At 35.1% G+C, this 21,436-nt stretch overlaps 2 protein-coding genes across 3 annotated transcripts in view; one reads left to right on the top strand and one right to left on the bottom strand.

Moving 5' to 3' along the window:
* LOC126855119 (FERM domain-containing protein 5) overlaps positions 1 to 2,689 on the bottom strand; it is a 33,934-nt gene extending 31,245 nt beyond the window's left edge. For both annotated transcript variants that reach the window (XM_050602508.1, XM_050602509.1), the window contains exon 1: positions 2,227 to 2,689. In XM_050602508.1, the coding sequence (XP_050458465.1) occupies positions 2,227 to 2,322 (96 nt within the window). In that variant the 5' untranslated portion in view covers positions 2,323 to 2,689. The remainder of the gene's footprint in view (positions 1 to 2,226) is intronic.
* A 688-nt stretch (positions 2,690 to 3,377) lies between these two features.
* Positions 3,378 to 21,436, top strand: part of LOC126855160 (uncharacterized) — a 29,111-nt gene continuing 11,052 nt past the window's right edge. Inside the window, exons 1-2 of the mRNA XM_050602575.1 lie at positions 3,378 to 3,635; positions 4,005 to 4,056. Of these exons, the coding sequence (XP_050458532.1) occupies positions 3,566 to 3,635; positions 4,005 to 4,056 (122 nt within the window). The 5' untranslated portion in view covers positions 3,378 to 3,565. The remainder of the gene's footprint in view (positions 3,636 to 4,004; positions 4,057 to 21,436) is intronic.

Here is a 21,436-nt window from a genome sequence, read left to right as displayed (position 1 = left end):
ATTGCTCAATACACGGTCATGTATAGGTCTCTCGAGGTCGTAGCTTGGGTGTTAAATAAAATCATAAAATTCAAATTTATTTTTATAAAAAATAAATTTGAATTTTATGATTTTAGAGACGCGAGACACTTGACGAGTTTTACTCGGCAATTAAAGTGGCAATTAAAATCGAATCGAAATACATCCACGCGTATATTCGGCATGTGTGTGTGTGTGTGTGTGTGTGTACAAGACTCGGGAAATGTCAATATCGCGAAGACGATCCGAGAGCGTGAGTTCGGGGATGATTTTTGACAGGACAAACCGCGTGTGTATACAGGAGGATTCTTCTGGAATCGATCCAAGAGGGAGACGCCGCGACTACCTTGCGACTAAACGTCAAACGGATCCGCGGACGCAAATCACGGTCCGACTCCCCCGAGCCGTTCAAGTTCGGCGCTCAAGTCAAATCACGAGAAATGTGACGAGGAATTTTAATGTGACGTGAACGGCACGTGGAAAGCAGATGCGAAAAGTCAAACGGATGAAATGAATATTGTAATCTCTTTAATGAGAAAACCGTGTCTTTCTATAAACACGTGTCACATCGGGACATAAAACATGTAGAGCAAAAATATACGTAGAAGTAAAAACCAGATGTGATGTAGCGTAAATTGATCAAGTCCGCACGAAAATATATATATATATATACAGGGTGTCCCAAAATTAGATCGACAAACTTCAGGTGGTAGAGAATCAAAGAGTAAAAAGACTAACAAGAGTAAAAAATCTTTGAGAAAAATTATTTTTTCAAGATTTTATTAATGTATTTAAATAGAAGTGTTTTTACCATAAAATTTTTGTATAAAATATTTTTTGATATCTCGAATAATTTTCAAGATATATCGAAAAAAGCAAAAAGTTGCTCTACATATAAGGGGTGATTTTATCGCTTAAAATCGTTTTTGAGCCGCAAATTTTTAAATTCATTTATTCTCCCCCCCTTCAATTTTTAAATTCATCTATTCCCCCCCAAACAACTCAGTTGCGAACAATATTGGCTTGTTTTGATATGCCCTTTATAACCATCTGAAGTTTGTCTATCTAATTCTGGAACACCCTATATATCAGAATATTCGTATTTTTAAAGGCGATATCTCGTTTCATGATTTTTACCGAAACATTTCGTTAACTTGTCTAAAAAAATATTTATGTCCCTTTCGCCACGTGTTATTTCAGATCTGTCAACGATGCAATAATTATTAATATTATATCGCAAAAGCTAACATAAAATTGTCGTATATTCGACTCGCTTTCTCTCGCTTCTTTCTAACTAGTTTCTGAGGAATGAGGAAAAAGAAGAAGTTTTCAAAGGGCAATATATATGTCCAAAAGGCAATATATATGTCCAAAATATATCCTTAATACTTGATTTATTCTAGAGTTACTATAGCACTAAGAACATATTATCGATTATATAATAATCTGTTGGACTCATCAATATTTCATTAATACTCCAAGCGCTCGTAAAAGTCTCATCATTTTCGATCATTAAAGAAAATTGTCGAAAAAAAATCTCTTACTTTATTTAATCATTATGCAATTTAAATTTGACAAGTAAGAAATAAATGAAAAAATAATTTGACAGACAGCTGTGAGCTATCATGATAAATCTATCGTCGCACATGCCAAAAAATTACACATGTAAAAAATTACTTTTATATATGTTTGAAAACATATAAAATTCTCTCTCTCTCTCTCTCTTTCTATGAATAATATTAGCAACAATTGTTGATCATCGCAAGGAATGGTATCGTCGAGATCGCAAATGCACGATGAAATTGCGACGAGATCTCGTTGAAAAAAATCAGACTTTTCCGACATAAATATCATCGGAAAAAATCGGAGCAATTATACGATAAACAAGTGAGGGTGAAAATTATAAAAAAAAAAACAAACAAATTTACTAGAAAATTTATAATTTTATTGGTGCAAACCTAGTGAATTCATTCAATTTTCACAGAGAATCGATACCCAGGTTTCGAATCTTTTCCGTTGGATCTTGACACTCGTGAATGATAGCACGCAGACGAACGAGAGATAGCCGTAGGGATAGCGAGAAAAGTCCGCGGATATATCCACGCGATAGAGGAACGCGATGATAGAGGAACGGAACGGAATGGAGCGCGGCAGAGCATCGAACATCGAGCGATCGCGGGCGACACGACAGCGCTCTCTCTTGCTCACCTGAAAGTCGCAGTAGATGATCTCGTTGTCGTCAAACAGTCGAATAGTGGCGCGATGCACCACCGTCACATCGCTCTTGCTGCCGAACTTCAACATTTCTGTCCTCAAGTCGCCACCCAAATTATCCCCCCGGCCTTCATCGTCCCTTCCACCACAGCACCACACACTGCCCGTTTATTAATCGCGACACGCGCCACCGTCGTCGTCGTCGTCGACGCCGGTTGTTGTTATCGTCGTCGTCGTCGTTGTCGTCGTCGTCGTCGGCGACGTCGTTGCTGTCTTGATCGTCGTCGTCGTCGTTGACGTTATCGCCGCTGACGCGCGACCGTACTCCGGATTAATCGACGAGTTGACACGGCACGGCGCGACCGCACGGTTACACAGCGGTGAACGGCGACACATCACCGTGGCGGAACAACGCGAAGCTGTCTGTCAACCAGCACATCCCCACTGGTGCGCCGCCGCCGCGGCCGACGCGGCGCTGCCACATCTCCGCTGCCGGCCGCCGCCGCAGCCGCTGACACTTCGCGCCGTTGCCGTTGCGTCAACTGTCATAGCGCTGACAGGCGCTCCGAATTCCCGCGCCGAATTTCGATTCGTCCTTGCTGATACTCTCGAGTGAGAAATATACGTGTATAAACATTGCATCTGATTGCTGTACAATATATAGTTTGACAATGGGTTGAAACAAATGAATGATGTATATGGCCTTGTAAGTATAATGCAAAATTGTCACGCGTTTATTTGATTTTTATATAATTATCATCATATTTAAAAATCTTGTAATATAAGAAATATCGAAAATATTTCAGATGCCCATGGAATTTTTTTTAATAGTTTTTTTTAATAATAAAATAGGGGACGCTATTTGTCAGATCGTCAGTCAATTACATCCATTTCCGGAGGAGGAACAAGCGAGATACCAACACACAGACTGCGTGTACCGTTCACAGATAAAGTAAGAATCATTCTTATCTAAGAAGGAATAAAACAGAATCTAAATTATCGGTCGAGCTTACATTTAATTCGTCACTTTCCACATATATGTGATTGAACCGCCATTTTATCTAGATGGGAGCTTGTTTCAGAAGCTCGCCAAGTGCGTGCACTGTGCGCATCGCGTCGATTCATTCCGCGCGATTCAGCCGTCGGTACACGTTGGCGACAGCTCTTTTCATCCCGTTATTCCACTCGGTTAGCCCGACCGCCGCAAGGCCCGCGCGCGACGACACCAGGACACGCGCGGGCGCGGGTGGGGAGGACGAGTCGTCCGAGGAGGGCGTCGGACAAAGGTTGGCCGTGTCGAGCGGCCGGCCGGCGGCGCATTCACGACTCAAACATGGCAGCGGCTACCAGCGTTGTCGTACTCGACAGGGGCAACAACACCACCTGCACCATCAATTTACACGGTGTGTGTATGTGTGCGATACGCGCGCGCGGGTGTGTGTATGTGTGTGTCCGCGCGCGCACTTGGGATCTACCTCCGTCGACCTATCGAGAGAGGAACATGGCCGGGATATGAATGAAAGCTGCCCTTAACGTAGTCCGAGCGCGTCCCCGAACTCGCCGGTTTGTGCTCTCCTCCCGACGACACCGATCCTTCGAAACGAGATGTTTTTTTATGTGTATGTGTGTGTGTGTGTGTGTATGTGATTGAGCACCTTCGCTCTCCTCTCGAGCGGGGCCCGTTCGCGATATCCAGACGCGCGGGATGCTTACCCTCTTTTCACGTGTCATCGTCCAACGAAATTCTGATTTCATGATTTTCCATTTTGCAGGAGCCACCGTGGTGTCCTGGCGGGTGAATAATCAGGAACAGCTGTTCGTTAGGTGAGTTTGTCAATGTATATCATATCTTCATATCTTCTTCATCATCTTCTTCTTCATGTATCATCTTCATCCTGTTACTGCATTTTGACAAGCAAAGCCGGCCAGATTCTTGCGATTCTGGCTTGCTCGCGATTGGTTTTAACTCGAGAAGTAAGATGATACGAAAGCAAGGAAGAGAGAGAACGATTAGCTCGTCTTGTCCTTATAATTTAAATTGTTTTCGCATATTTTTTCAATCGCGGTTATTTTGTTACATTTGGCGGGAAAAAAATACTACAAATCCTTCGAAAAGATAGGAAACATTTTTAAAAACCATTAAGATTTTATATACGAATTCTGTTAAAATCCTGCGCTTGTTGATAAATATATATATATATATATATATATATATATATATATATATATATATATATCTGTCGGAATTTAATATATAAAATTTTTATATGAATATTAGGTTTTTAAAATGATGCAGATCTTTCGTGAATTGCGCTGTATAAGTCATAAGCTGCGTTGAAGTAAACGTTGACGCAAGTTGTAAGGTTACGCGCGAGGTTACGCATCTTAGATGAGGTACAATGCATTCAACTTGATCGCGCGCATTTTATTACAACATTGAAAAAGTATTACATAAGCGATCCGTCTTGTTGGGATTTAAATATTTTATTTAGAGAATCAAATGTCCTTTTAATATTTATGACAGATGTTGGAGGTATCCGAATTTGAAAAAAAACATATTTAATTTGAAATATATATATTAATATATTATATAAACATTATATAAGAAATCCGTTCTATGTGTAGATAAGATGATAAACAGAGCAAGATAAAAGCGGTGAAACTTTGGATTTAATGATTTTATTTGGAAAATCAAATATTATCTTTTTAATATTTAAGATGTTGATATTCGGATATAAAAAATATATTTAATTTGCGATATATATTAATATATAATATATATATATATATATAAAAATAACATATATATAAAAAAATATGAGATATTCTTCAATTTAACTTTGTCACTTTGATTTCGAAAATGCTTTATATATATAAACGAGACAAAGAAAAATCTTTATGATAAGTGTATGAGAGAATTATTCGATTTTCGTTCAAATCACAAAGAGCATTGGTTCGGTAAAAAAAAAAAAATCTCGCTATGGAAACGCGTTGATTCGTACCGTAATTTATTTTTTTAGATGCAAGAGAATCTAATGAATGTATTCTACGTCAGCCGCGTATCACTCTCAAAGAATGACATTTTCTAGATGAGAACAAAGTCTGCTCGCGTGCTTAACCTGCACACGGATTGCCTAACAAATTGCATTGAGTCGATCAAGAGAGAAAAATTATTGTCGAGTACAATTAAAGTATCGTTCGTGAGATTCACGGGAGTACACAAACTTTAGGTGGTTATAAAGGACATCAAAACCAATGCCAATTTTTTCAATAAACCGTTGTCCGCAAATAATAATTTTGACATTACAGAATCAAAGATTAACGAGAGCAGAAATTTTTGAAAAATTTATTTTTTCAAAATTTTATTATTATGATTAAACAGACGTGTTTTTACCGTGAAACTTTTGTATAAAACATTTCTTGATATCCGGAAAAATTTTCGAAATATATCGAGAAAAGTCGCTCTACATATGAGGGGTGACTTTATTCCTAAGAATTTTTGGATTCGCGAGATTGCCTTGTTAATCTTTGATTCTCTAGTGACAAAATAGCTCATTTACAGACACGTGTTTATCGGCAAAATTGACTTGTCTTCCTTTATAACCACTTGAAGTTTGTCGCACTAATTCTAGGACACCCTGTATACATACTGTGGACTTTAATTTAAATCCTCTCTACAATGTGTACGAGCGATCGGTAAGGATAATCAAATAACGGATTATAATTTTTACGGATGTAGATCGGTGCCAAAATCTATTTCGCTTGCGCTGATTCAAGAAAAAAAAAAAAAAAGAAAAAAAAACTTTTACCGCTGTACGTGACCGGTTCAAGGATATCTCGCCGCGAAACGCGATTCTAATCAGACGGAAGACAAACCGGATTTACTCGATTACTGCTTTCTCGATGATGAGAGCTTTCTTTTATGTCGAATTTAATTGCACACACTTACAATTTTTTTTTATTAAAAAATATATATGTATATATACTTAGAGAAATGGAATTTGTTCTCGTCTTGAAATATTAATCTTGCCGTTTGATAATCAGCTGTTTTTCAAGCTTGCGTTGTCTTGCGATTTTGGTTATTGTAAACAACGATTGTTTTCCATTTTATTGTTATATTATTTTGTCTTTTAAACGTTTTGATATAAATATAATCATTTTTCTCGATTACATTGTAAACTTTGTATAGTCAACATTTGAGAATATTATATTATTATTATTCCGAGAAAAATGTATGCTCTCTCTCTCTCTCTCTCTCTCTTTTATTGTTTGCATAATATTTTTATAATCTTGTTGGGATGGAGCGTCGTTCTTGGAGCGACAGTATAGGACGCGTAATAGCGCGAGAAGGAAGAAACACGAGAGAAGTGAAGGCACACCTGCCGAGAAAGAACCGCGTAAAAGCGCGGTGCCCGTGACGATCGCTTTAAAAGCGGCAGCAGCCCGAGAGCAGACGATGAAAAAACTGACGGAGCGAAGGCAAGGGCGCTCTCTGGACCAGTATATACATGCCTTATACACGGGGTTCAGGGCCCCTCGTCGTCGCTTGCCAGTCATCGGTCTCCTTCCGACTGTAAAGCCGCTGTCGAGACTCTCTCTCTCTCTCTCTCTCTCTCTCTCTCTCTCTCTCTCTCTCTTTCTCTGGGTTTTGTAATAAAGGGAACCGCGGGACTCTCTATCGCGGAACGGGTTGACGACGCGATGATGAAAAATCGACCTTTAACACGTCGGGGAGTCGTCAACAATCGGCGAAGATCGTACTCTTTCGCCGCAAAGTCAAAACTTCAACATCTTTTTTTTCCCGCAAAATATATTTACGCGACATTTTCTTAAATTATTATATAATTTTGCATACTTATTTGTCTGCGAATATAATCGCGAGTCATCAAACATCGTCGAGGAATTTTTGACGGTGGCGAGTAACATTCGCACGGTGCAAGAGGCTCGGCAAACACGCTCGTAATTTACTCCAATTTCCCTGGAAACGGCCGTAATAAAAATTACGTCTCGGTATGTCCGGTCGCGACAGTGATACTGATCGCGATGCGCGCTCTGCGATAAAGCGCATACTTTAATGACAGATGCTATATGTCAATGTGCGAAGAGAAATTCTCATAGAATTTTGTTGGGACTAAGGAAATTTTTTTTTAAATTCTCTTTTTAATAATTTTGCTCTTATATTAAAAATATATATCTATCTCTTTTTATATATTCAAGGTCTTAACAAAATATTGAATATGCAATGCATTTTTTTATTTTAATTTTTAGTAACAAAAAATGAAAATGTTATATGTGAATTTTTTTATACCTGGAAAAATCAGAAAATTTTCGTGGAATTTTGTTGGGACTTAAGGAATTTAAAAAAAATTCTTTTTCATAATTTTGATCTTATATTACAAGTAGGCAATCCGCCGATAAGCCAAGTTGTGAATTATTGGTTTAAAATATATTTTAAATATATTATCTATTATCTATCAGGGTGTCTACTTCTTGGAAAAACATGGAAAACTTGAAATTTTCAGGGAATTTTTTATACCTGCAAAAATCAGAGAAATTCTCATAGAATTTTGTTGGGACTAAGGAAATTTTTTTTTAAATTCTCTTTTTAATAATTTTGCTCTTATATTAAAAATATATATCTATCTCTTTTTATATATTCAATGTCTTAACAAAATATTGAATATGCAATGCATTTTTTTATTTTAATTTTTAGTAATAAAAAGTGAAAATGTTATACAAGCTAAAAAGTGAAAATGTTATACAAGCTAAAAAGTTTTATCTTAACGAAGCTATTCATTTTTTTTTTCAGTTCATTTAAAAAATCTAGCACTTGAGCTTAAGTGGCTTTGTGTTTTTCCTTTGTATGAGTGAAAAACATTCGAAAACGCCGTACAATGAAAAGACTTATTTTAGGAAATTGCATCAAAAAATCTTTAAAATATTCTCTTTACCTGGAATTTTGAACAAAAATACCTGAAACGTGATAAAATTTCCAGAGAACTTTTTTACAAGATTTAAGTAGACACCTTCTATTGTCATAAAATTTTTACAGCTCGCGGAACGTGATTAGAAAAAAATGTAAAATTATCAGATAATCGTCATGCACGATAAGCATGTCCGTAAATAATCAATGCTGTATTAATTCGCGTTAATCATCGCGTGAAGAAGTCGAATCGGCCGTTCTCTAAACTTGACTCGATCGCATCGGTAACTCGAGAGGACCACGTCCAGCGTGTCGATCTCCGTCCTCCGGTTCTTATCCCCGACCGCGGATGCGGACGTGCCCTCGTCGAACATCTGCGTTCAACGTCGGGGTCCAAAAACGGAAACGAAGAATCGAGGGAGGGAGGGAGATGGGGGGCGCGAGCGACAAAATGCAGCTGGAATTTCATTAGCGTGAAATAATAATTATTATTATAAAATAATTATTATTTAATTTTAATTAATTATCTAATTTATTTAAATTTAATTAATTTTAATTAATTATTATAATTAATTAATAATTGTTATTATAAAATAATTGTTACGGTTCACGCACTGAAACAAAAAAAAAAAATTATTGATTTGACCAAATCCGTTCAATGAATTACCATTTTGTTGATTGAAATATTTAAGTATAAATATAAATATTTAAGTAAAATAGAACATATTAAATATGTAAATGATATACATTTGATTTAAATACTTTAATATCAATTTAAAAATGATAATTAGTTGAACGGATTTATTAAAATTGACAACTTTTTAAGAAAATAAAATCTCAAAATTTGTTTAATCGTTTACAATTCGATGGAAAGTCTATAGCTACATCTTAAAACGACATCTTACATTCTGTCGAACGAAAGAATTATCGCAGAATGGATTAAACACGAATGAAGGGTACGGTGCCGTGATTATGCCAAGAATCGTAGATACAATACGCAACCCTTTTCGATACCAAGACACCGGAGGGATCTAACTGTCTTTCGGTTCGTTCGGAAATAGACAAAGAGCGGCTGCGGTCACCCCCTAAAAAGGAGAAAGAGGGAGAGGAGATTGGCGCGGGGAAGGGGAGAAAGGGCATACGACGGAGACAAATAGCTAGAGCGAATCGAGAGACGCGAGAGAGAGAGAGAGAGAGAGAGAGAGAGAGAGACAGGGAGAAGATCGAAAGGGAGAGCGAAAGGGGTGCGGGTATACAAATGCACGATTCATCTTGGCGAAGGGATGGGACGATGATTAAGAGTCCCTCGTCTATCCTCACCACATCTAAAGACGCCCCACGTACACACATGCTACGCGCGCATTATCGCGAGAGAGAGAGAGAGAGAGAGAGAAAATGAGCGATAGAAGGAGGATGTGGAGGGAAAGCGTCATTAATGGCTGCCGGCAGGACCCGACCATGAAATTTCGGCTCGACTTTTGGATTATATCCCGTCTAAGCCAGAGCTTGTTTCGGTTGCGTGACGAGATTTCTAATACGCGACGAGAAGATAATTTGGTCAGAAAGAGATAATTAGAAGAGAGAGAGAGAGGGAGAGAGTATCTCGCGTTCCGACGCGAGAAATCCTTCGATGAATGGTGCGTTTATCGAGGCCGCGATAACGGAACGCGTTTTGACATGTAAAATAAAATATAGAATCCGTGATCGTCGTTTCGTGATCATTTTTTTATTCGATAATCAGGGCTATCCATTTCCTGGAAAAAATCTAGAAAACCTGAAATTTTCGGGGATTTTCTTTCTACCTTGAATGAAAAATCAGGGAATTTTCATGGGATTTTATTTAATTTTATCAGGGAATTTTTTCAAAAATTCTCTTCTGAATCATTTTTTATATTGTAAGCATTGAAAATCTGATTGGCCAATGATTGTGAATTATATGTTTCAAATGTATTATGAATGTATATCTTTCTCTCTATGATCATATGTTTACTGTCATCTCAAAAAATACTGAATACACAATATACATTTTTTATTGTAATTCTTACAATTAATAATAAAAAATGCTTATCTTACACAAAAGCCATTCAATTCTTTTCAATACATTTTTAAATTCAATATTCAAAATTTGAGTGGTGTATTTTTTTTTTTTTTGTACGAGTGAAAAGCATTAGAAAACGCACATAAAAAAAGATTATTTTAAAAAGTTCCATTTAAAAATTCTCTTATTTTATCTGGAATTTTGAACAAATTATCAGAAAAATCAGGAAATTGTCAGGAAATGTTTTTACAGCCTTGGATCTTATCAGGACATCTGATAATGAAATCAAATTCATGTAAATAGGTAGTCGCGATAGAAATTACGATTATACTATAATCTGTCGAATTAATCAAGTTTCAATCCGAAATGTGTCGTCGGAATATTACAATTTTTCTTCGAAATCTAGCTCTAAACGAGCCAGACAAGAAGAATGTTGTCGGACCATCGTCTGTGGCACATTAGAAACGTGCCGCGCTCGCGTGCATTTGACACCGCATACATCTTTGTCGTTGGAGATCGTGATCCGTGCTGAGCATATGGCGAGATCGTGTGTTTCTATAGCGGTAATGTAAAGAGGCACTCGGAAAATTCTTTCCTTCTTCAAACTCTGAAAACATTACGATCTTCCATGCGTTACTTTACATAAATTTTATTTTATTAATTTATATTTAATCAATTTTATTATAATACATATATAATTTTATTAGCTATTTTTCAACAAAGCGTTCCCGGATCTATGTTTATCTATGAACGTTTGTTTCGTTGAAAAAAAAATTTTTTTTTCATTATTTTTTAAAAATATTATATTAATTTTCTTTATATTTTTTGTTAACATAATAAAAAAACTAAAGTTCTTTGTATTTTTAATTGATTTTTTTTTCGAAAGTAATTTCAATAAAATAATAAGATTTACAGCAAATTATATCAACTCGACATAATTTGGATAATTTTCAATTAAACGTATAATTATATTAATTATATAGTTAATTAGAATGCGAGCTACATTTAAAATGATAATGATTAATTTAAATCTATCATCTAAAAATGATGAAAAATCAAATTGCAATAATTAAAATTCGCGTCAGTTCTTGTAAATAAATTCTTACGCGAGTTTCTTTCCGATAGATCCCATTTTGCTGTCTTAAATTTTGAATCCAAAACGACGTATAAAAATACATATAAATCGATAAAAAAGATTATTGAAGAGATATCCTCCGGAAAGGCTAACAACAGGAATTACTCCACTAACTAGTTAGCATTAAATTAAGGAAGCGATAATCGAACTAATAATAAGATTGCACGTGAAAATCTCACGGGAACGAAGCTGCGATGAAGACAGACATGGAAAAAGCACGATAAATGATGGAAAGAGAGGCTGCGTATAAAGAAAGAAAAGAGAGAGAGAGGGAGATTCGGAGAGAAAGAGAACATACTAATGACACTGCGTCAGCCGTCGTCTCAACTTTTTGCCATCAGTTCGGAACGTGGATTTGTGCACGAGAAAATACGTCAAATGCGGAAACCGCGAAGGAACCGCGGCGATAACCGAATGACAAATATTTCGCGTGCGAACAATCAGCGATAACGGCCGTGTCTTAATGCGTCGAGATAGAAAAATTGAAAAAAACAAGCTTTTTGTTTTTTCAAAATTTTATTTTTTAGATATTTAATATCTTTATATTTTATTTATTGCAAATTGATTTTTCATCATTTTTAGATAAAAATTTAATATATAAAAAATATATATGATAAAATTTAATAATATTTAAATTAATCATTATCGTTTTAAATGTAGCTCGCATTCTAATTAACTATATAATTAATATAATTATACGTTTAATTGAGAATTATCCAAATTATGTCGAATTTGATATAATTTGCTGTAAATCTTATTATTTTATTGAAATTACTTTCGAAAAAAAATCAATTAAAATATATAAAGAACTTTAGTTTTTTTATTATGTTAACAAAAAATATAAAGAAAATTAATATAATATTTTTAAAAAATAATGAAAAAAAAATTTTTTTTTCAACGAAACAAACGTTCCGATAAACATAGATCCGGGAACGCTTTGTTGAAAAGTAGCTAATAAAATTATATATGTATTATAATAAACTTGATTAAATATAAATTAATAAAATAAAATTTATATAAATTAATAAAATAATATTATAATAAAATTATAGCTAATAAACGCTCTGTAAGTAATTAGTTACAATTAAAATTTAATAAGAACATTTTTATGTTTGCATTTGCACTAAGAATATAGTGTTAATAATTTTCGACGCACGAAAGTAAAAAAATAGTTTTTTTTTTATTAGAAATAATCGATTATTGGCCGCGGACGAGATGGAAGATGCTTGATGATGATCGATATTTGCGTCGCGATATTATTCTTGCCTCTGTCTCTCCGCGCGATATAAAACACAAATCGCGAGCTTTGCGATTTGAATTTTATATATTTTATGCAAGCGCGAGATAATATGCCGTTTCGCGGAAGAACGAGCCAACTCTCTATTCTTATCGAACAGTCGATTGAATTTTAATCGATTTAATCCGAACTGCTTATTGAAATATATTATGCATAGACGCGATTAATTCGAGATAGATTCAAAACCGACGCACTAATGTGCGCTCATTAAATTCGCATATTAATTCGCTCTCGACATATGAGTTTTTTTGAGCGATTTGTGATGAAACTAAAAGAATTGGGTATACAGGATGTTTCAAGTCAATGAAACTTCAGAATCTTATGAGAAAGTGAATTTAAAACAAAAAAGTTTCGATAAAAATAGGTCCGCGAACGCTTTGTTAAAAATAGCTAATAAATTTATATATGTATTATAATAACATTGATTAAATATAAATTAATAAAATTAAATTAATATAAATTAATTTAATATAAATTAATAAAATATATTATAATAAAATTATAACTAATAAATTCTCTGTAAGTAATTAGTTATGATTAAAATTTAATAAGAACATTTTTATGTTTGCACTAAGAATGTAGTGTTTATATAAAGATCATCAAAAGATGATTTTTTTTTTTTTCAAGTTTCTGCTTTTTTCATTGTTTTTCATTGAACGCTTATTTTCGTTTGAATGCTTTATCAGAATTAAATGAAATTTGTGTAAGTTAGTTTGTTATTTAATTATCCATTAGATTTAATTTTGTTACTTTTTTCAAACAAATGAAGGATTTTGAAGTTATTTTTAAAAATCATCAGAAAATGATGATTTTTCGAAATTTATTAGCTATAACTTTTTAACGAAGCGTTTCCGGACTTTTCTGTTTATAGGAACCTTTTTGTCCAAATTCAATTTCTTATAAGATCCTGAAGTCATGACTTTTATAAACAAGTTCATTTATCGATCCCAAAACTTGCGAGGCCTCGTTATTTTTATTATCTCTATTTTTGATAAAGGTGAGACGAACAATATAAACAAACAATATAAATTGCCCGACAATAATTCGTTTCATTTAATAGAATCTTCAATAGGAGTGGGGATATTTATTTTATACAAAATATTTTGACAGTGGGGGAGGGCATTGACGGCGTCCTATGTATAACGCGTTATTGTTTGGGTACGCAGTCATGTTGTTATCAGTCATATGGTGAAGTTCGAGTGAGAAGGCAACGGCACAAATCGCTCCGTGTGTCGTCGCGTTATCTTTCGAAAAAGGTAATTATTCCAAGCAATTATTACAATCTGCGATTAACATTTTATAAATGTATACTATCTCAAGGTACTACATAATAAATATATACATAATAAATTACAAATTATATATATATATATATATATATATATATATATATATATATAATTTGTAATTTATTACAATTATGAAAAATTATATATTTATATCTTTCGCGTATTTCAACATGAATGAATAAATATATTTATAATAAATAAATAAATATTTAAATTTATTATAAATGTAATCAAATATAATTACTATATAATTATAATATAATTATAATTATAAATAAATAAATATTTAAGTTTATTATAAATATAATTAAATATATTTATAATAAATATAGTTAATAAATATATCTATTTAAAATTTTATTTAAAATATTACAAAAAGACAAAATTTTGCGGACAGTTTTGGCGCGAAATCAAAGGCACGATTGTCCGAACTCGCGACTCGAATCGACGACGTCGCGACAACGCGGATCGAAAGAAGCGAAAGATGCAGCTCCCTCGAGATGCACTCGAGATGGCAGGGGAATGGCGATATTGTAGCTTGATCTTGAATCCGTAAACGCTCCGCGGCGGAGAGAAAATAATGCGCGCGGTGGCTCCGGTGCGGAATCCAGTCGAATGGGAATGCTGTAGAATGCCGGCAAAAACCGCAGCCAGCGGGATCATTAGTCTACGGACCAGGCTGTATAATCCATCGGTTACCTTATACCGGGTGGAAAGAAGTTCGAGCGAGAGCTCGATCTCGTTGTTTTTCGCCCCGCGAGCGCGGAATTCCGCGAAGGCTCATTGAAATGGCTCTCGTCTTCGAAAATGCAACGAGAAACGTCAAAAATGTGTGGGGAAAAAAAGAAACCAGTATCTCGTTAAATTCACCAATCGCGCAGATGCTTTGCGTTGCGATAAATAAAGAGAGAGAGAGAGAGAGAGACGCGCGTTTTGACAATTAAAATATTTTATTATATTTGATCTTCCATCGATATTTTAATCCACGTCAAGATACCTTGATTCAATCGCGAAATACATCTCGAAGACATACATTTGATCTCACGAGAAAGATTCCTCTTCAAGAGTAATCCAAATACAAATCGCTTCGCTTCAATATCGAGTTCATTCCTTTCGACAAACGTACGAAAACGAGTGAAAGATCTACTGTGACCTTTTCTTTTCAATTGTTGCTTCCAGCATCCGGCAGTTTCTCTCAGTATAGTTCTTTGCTCTACAAATAAGATCCTTCTTCCGCGTTATCTTCGGGTCTGTACGGACCCAAGTTTGCGAAGCAATCCTTCTATAAATTCCGAATTTTACAAATGCATCCTCTTTCGACATTCGTTGAATATTATTTTATTTTATCAATTCTCGATATCGTAGACAGGTATCGCCAATTTCAAGAATTCTTTATTTTTATTTTTAATTATTTATATTTTATATATTATTATATATTATTATTTTTTATAGTTTATTTTATAGTTTATTACATTCTTGCATGCCTTTTTTATAAACTTTCAGTTTTTATAAACTTTGCATTTCATAGATTCTTGGTATCGCAAAATATTTATCTCGAGGATTTTGCATTGCAAAGATCTTGGATTCTATTAAGGAAATGTTTTAGCTGGACAATAGTAGCAAGAAAATGTCAAAATAAAAAAACAAATATTTCTTACATTTATATTGGTTGAAAAATCAAATAAATAAATCCTTCGTAAAAGTCTTCGTAAAAGAGAATAGTTGCAATTAATATTTTTTAATTTACAAAAATTTTTCATTGTCAAAATTCCCTGAAATAAATTATAAGGAACACAAAAAACGAGTAATTTGCAAAAATAGAGAGAGAGAGAGAGACAGAGACAGATAATATTTTTTTATAATTTTAGTAAATAATTTTTAAACGACTAAATGGATCTAAATCAAGTCTTAAAAATATTTATTAGAATTTTTTTTTCTTAATATATGCGATAATTTTTATTTCGTTGACAATGCTTTTTTCTTGTCAAATTTGTTCAATAAATTCTACAATACGCGATTTTCCATAAGAAGTAATAGTGACTTTAAATGTTAAGAAATTTTCATGCTTTTGTCAATGATTTTGACATATGGTTTGACACGCAAACATCCTTAATCTTACCTTTATTTCGTTATCACGCGAACGAGTAATACATCACGCCATATAAATATCAAATAAAAGTATGAAATATAGTAAGTATCGTAATTTTTTTTATCGCCGCGTTTCAAAACCGCGTACGTTCCTGTCATCTGTTTCTCTCCGTAATTGTACCTACATATCGTACACATTGTTATTATGCGTATATTTAACTTATCAATGTCATATTATAAATTATAAATTATGGATCTAGATCTCATTGCGACGTAATCACGCAACATGTTTGACGATGATAGTGCAGGTAATTGCGACTGAGATTTTTACCCCTAAATACCGATCCAAGGTTTTTCATACCGCTCGTACATGACTTTGCGCAAGTTTGGCGGATAATAACGTAATCTTGCTTTTCCGCGAACGAACGAACGATTGCACTGGCACTCGCCTTCCCTCTCGCCGCGAATGACACAGTCGCGTTTAATGCAAAGAGAGCGAGGCTTTTTTGCTAATTGCACGTTATCCCGAGCGAATGGGAGCGCGAAGCGCGAGCCAACAAACTCGACGACGACGAAAAAGCTCCGAGCGCGAGCAGACGCGAGCAAGAACTCTCTCAAGGCGGAACGCGCGGCTTAAGCCGTGAAATAATTGCGTGTTTTGCTGGACGAAGTGAAATACTACGTTCGAATCTTCCTCTCGCGCGGGGATTCATCCGACATATCACCCATCTACGCTCACCGCTCGAGGATTCACGTCCCGCGCTAAATAAATGCATGTCGCATCCGAGATTTCGTTTGTGTAAAATTCGTTATCCGTTCGATCGATTCTTTTTTTTTTCAATCTATTTTGTGGTATATATTTTCATTATTTAGCAATATTTTTGCGGTAACCGAAGCCTTATGGAATTGACAAGAATTTCCTTTGCACGATTGGGGTGTCCACTCTTTGGAAAAACATGGAAAAATTTCCTGGAATTTTTAGGGAATTTCTTTTGTACTTGGAAAAATGAAGGAATTTTCATGGAATTTTATTGAAATTTGGAGGTTTAAAAAAAAAATCTTTTTTTGATAATTTTGCTTTTATATTAAAATATATTACAAAAATATCTATCTTTATTTATATATTCAATGTCTTAATATTGAATATGCAGTACATTTTTTTAAAATTTTAATTTTTAGTAATAAAAAATGAAAATGTTATACAAATTAAAAATTTTTATCTTAACTATCTTAGCTATTCAATTTCTTTTTTACATTTATAAATGTAATACTTGAAACTTAAGTAACTTTGTGTTTTTCGTGAGTGGAAAACATTAGAAAACGCGTATAATAAAAAAATGTATTTTAGATAATTGCACTGAAAAATCTTTAAAATATTCTCATTAATTTTAATTGTCATTTTAATGTTCGCTTTAATTTTAATTTCAACTTAATCTCTGGAATTTTGAACAAAAATATCTGAAAGAACAGAGAATTTTCAGGAAATTTTTATACAAGACTTGAGTAGACACTCAGCACGATTATTTTTTACCAAAAAAAAAAAAAAAAAATTAAAAAACCAGCGTGTGCCAATTTCTTTTGTCAAAACCGCTCGTAATAATAATAGTCATTGAGCGAAATTCAGATGTCCGGTCGTACGCGACAAGATTTAAAATCCCGACAGCGATGACGGCATCATCACCGAAGAATTCGTTCAACCACGGCCCACTCGTACCATTCATTTATTCGCCCGACTTTATGCACCGGCATATGCAACTCATGAGGAACCGCCAAATCAGCTCGTTATCGCGGCAATAAACGCTGCTGCAATCCTCGACTTTGGATAATGTCATCGCTATGCTGGCTCATTTGAATAAGTACGTCCTAAGGGTCTGGTTTTACATTTTTCATTCGAGATTTCCTTTAACGGATTATATTTCATCCTGTCAAAGTGCATTGTGGCATTCACCTCGGATTCAATTCAACGAGATGCAATTTGCTTTTTCGCGGATCCCATCTTCCCTTCATCCCTCGTAATTTAGTATCCTTAATTCGAGAGAACGATAAACAATATAATATTTACTGATGTTAATTTAATTTTTAAGGATGAATTTACGTTGTGTCATCGCGCGTCAAGGAGCCATCATCAAAAGATGAAGTTGTCTCGGGAAAATTAACGTAGACTCGAGTTCGTTTGTCCGATTCACGCTTCGGATTTAGACGGATTTGGATTCTGGCAGCCAAGGTGGTCGCCAAGGAGAATTTAGTAGGGGGCACGGACGAAAATTACGCACGACATTCTTTTTGCCGGGTATAACTTCCTCGTTTATCAGCGTCCGTTAGATTCCCATGAACCGTTACCGTGGCGGAGGCAACTTTCAGCCCCGAGACAAGAGCAGCAACGCCCGCGAACCAACGCGTCCGACCTAGTATAAATAGGTTCGTTTCTTGCCGGCCTTAGTTAAACAAAGTTTCACTGGTGGTGGTAGGCGAGCGGGCGGGGTGTGCGCGGGTCGCGGGGGTTGGCTGCGGGTAAGGGAGAAGCTCGTGAACCCTGCGGAGCCTCGCCCTGCTGCTACTGCTATTGCTGCTGCTACTGCTGTTGCTGGTGCTGCTGCTCCTGCCGGGATCCGGGGAAAACGCAAAAACCGCTGGCTTCGGCGGAGCTCGAAGCGAGTAACTTCGACACGTACCGGGTGTCCTTACTCGAGATCGGTGCATAGTTAAATAGCCGCGCGATCATTTATTCTGGGTGAAATTAATTTCTCAGATATAAATCTCTAAGAGGGAGAGAGTCCAGAGTGTCTACTACCTGGAAAAACATGCAAAATTCATTTTCAGGGGTTTCTTTTGTATCTAGAAAAATCAGAGAATTCTCTGATGGAATTTTATTGGAGTTCAAAGAATTTTTCTTTAAAAAAATCTTTTATTTGGTAATTTTGCCACAATCGAGTAAATTAAATATTAGTAGTATTTAAAATATATTCAATAAAATATTGAATATGCAATATATATTTTTTATTGTAAATTTTAGTGAAGGAAGGAAAATTTTATGTGCGAGTGAAAAATGCTTATTTTACGAAAGTCATTCAATTTTTGTCAATACATTGACAAATATGGAGAGCTTGAACTTTAAGAGGCTCTCTTTTTTCTTCGTATAGATGAAAAGAAATAGAAAATGCGTGTAATAAAGAAATTTATATTAAATTTCTTTATTGGCTTTGAATTTTATTTAAAAAGTTGCACCAACAAATTTTTTAAATATTTTCTTTACCTCGAATTTTGAACAAAAATACCCGGAAGGTCAGAGAATTTTTTTACTATATTTGAGTAGACACTCTGAGAGAGAGAGAGAGAGAGAGAGAGAGAGAGAGAGAGAGAAATACTTGTCGCTTTTAACGATAAAGAAAAGTCTCGCGGAATATCGTACACCTAATATGGCGAACGAATGGCAGAGATATCGCTCGATGAGAAAAACGGCCAATCGTTCGACTTTATTTATGATGATTTCGTTTCTAAATCCGCAATGTTTCGACGAGCAAACCGCCCGCAGTTTCCAGAATCTGTGCATCATCGATGATCATTGTTGACCGATAATCACCGCCCGAACCGCACGCTCGTTGCCCCAGATAACGAGAAGATGTGTACGTCGCAAGATATTGTACGCTCTTCGTTTGCCTTATTTTTTTTTTTTTGTCGCTCAAATCTCGGCAAGACAAAATATTATTTGATTTGATTTGAATTTGAATTTCACGGACTCGAGCTTTCATTTTTCTTAATACACGACTCAGCTTGCTCTTGCGCGATTTTGTTTACGTTTGCACTTGACTCAGCAATCCACAAAGGTCTCGCGATTTTTTAATTAAACGTGAATTAATAATAATTATTATTATTAATAATAAATAATAATAATAAATAATAATTAATAATTAATAGTAATTAATTAAATAATAATAATTAATAATAATAATAATAAGTAATAATAATAATAATTATTATTATTAATTATTATTATTAATAATAATAATTATTATTAATAATAATAATACTTATTATTAATAATAATAATACTTATTATTATCATTATTATTATTTAACAATTTTTTGATTATTCGTAAATGAAGGTAACATATTAAAGATAAAATTGATAAACTGATAAAAATAATGATATCGAATAATATCGATCAACTTTTATTTCTCAAGAATTCCTAGATTATCTTGGAATTTTATTCTTTTGCATTCGATTAAACTCGAATATATTTTTTCGTAATACCATTCTTCAATCGAACAATAATTTGCATCGATCTGATCGTGCAGCAGATAATCGAGCAATCCGTTAACAATACTTCGCGGAGTTGGTTTTTCGTGCCATTGGAATTTTGCCCCCTCCCTCCCTCCCCCTCCGTCATCCTCTCTTCCTCGTCTCAAAGGAGAGCCCAAGTTTTTCGTGATAACCCTCGGCCGCGGACATCGGACGAGACGCGAAGTCGTCTCGTCAGAATTTCACTGACCGATCGTAAATCGCGACCGTGGCAGATGGCCGAGCCGCGCCAGCATCACCATTAATGCACTTATAATGCGCGGCATCCGCTTCTCACATCTTTGTGCCGTATCTTTGCGACTTGCGGGAGCGCGAGAGGGGACGGGATAGGAGGGTGGGAGGGAGGGAGGGCGGGGGACGGGATCTTTCCCTCGAGGGCATCGAGTTACTCGACGTAGTGGAGTGCCACAAAAGAACTCGTCGAAGAACTTTCGGCTGTTAACGACTTATGCTGTAAAGTTGGTTTGGAGCCGATTCGAGGCTTCCGTACCGAAAAAAAAGGAGAAAGAGAGAAACAGAGAGAGAGAGAGAGAGAGAGAGAATGGATAGCCTGGAAGAGCTTAATTGGCGTTTGATAATTCGAAGAAATTTATGCGTCCGCTTCAGAATCGTAATCGCTTGCTCGTACCAGATGCACAAACAAAGTCTTCTTGATAAGAGCAGTGTTTTTTTTTACATCGTTATGAGTTTACGCAACTGCACGTATTATCTAATGCAAATGAGATGCACGTTGCAATTTTATTCTAAGTATAAGTCGATCGGAAATGCATTATAGAGATAATATTACAATTTGCATCTTTTTTTTTTTTTAGAAAATGACACGTTGGTTTTTATGATTTTACGAGTAATTTTATCAAGATCGCGATAAGATCTGATCACGATATTGTAAGTGCATGTGACTATGTGAGTTCTCTCTCTCTCTCTCTCTCTCTCTCTCTCTCTCTCTCATATAATTCTGGCGAATTCGTTCTGGATACAGCAAGCTTCCAGATATAGTAGTAGCCGCAAGAAGAGCCGCAGCATCGCGTAATTGTCTTCGCTCGCAAAAGCGCAGAGTCACATCTTATTTATAATCTTGTCGATTCATGACACTCTCTATGTATCCTTCTGTCGTGCGGATAATTAGTTTCCGCT

Source organism: Cataglyphis hispanica, chromosome 15 (assembly GCF_021464435.1).
Source record: "Cataglyphis hispanica isolate Lineage 1 chromosome 15, ULB_Chis1_1.0, whole genome shotgun sequence".
NCBI classification, from domain to species: Eukaryota; Metazoa; Arthropoda; class Insecta; order Hymenoptera; family Formicidae; genus Cataglyphis; species Cataglyphis hispanica.
Note: the sequence above shows the minus strand (reverse complement) of the source record. Positions and strands in the feature narration are given on the sequence as shown.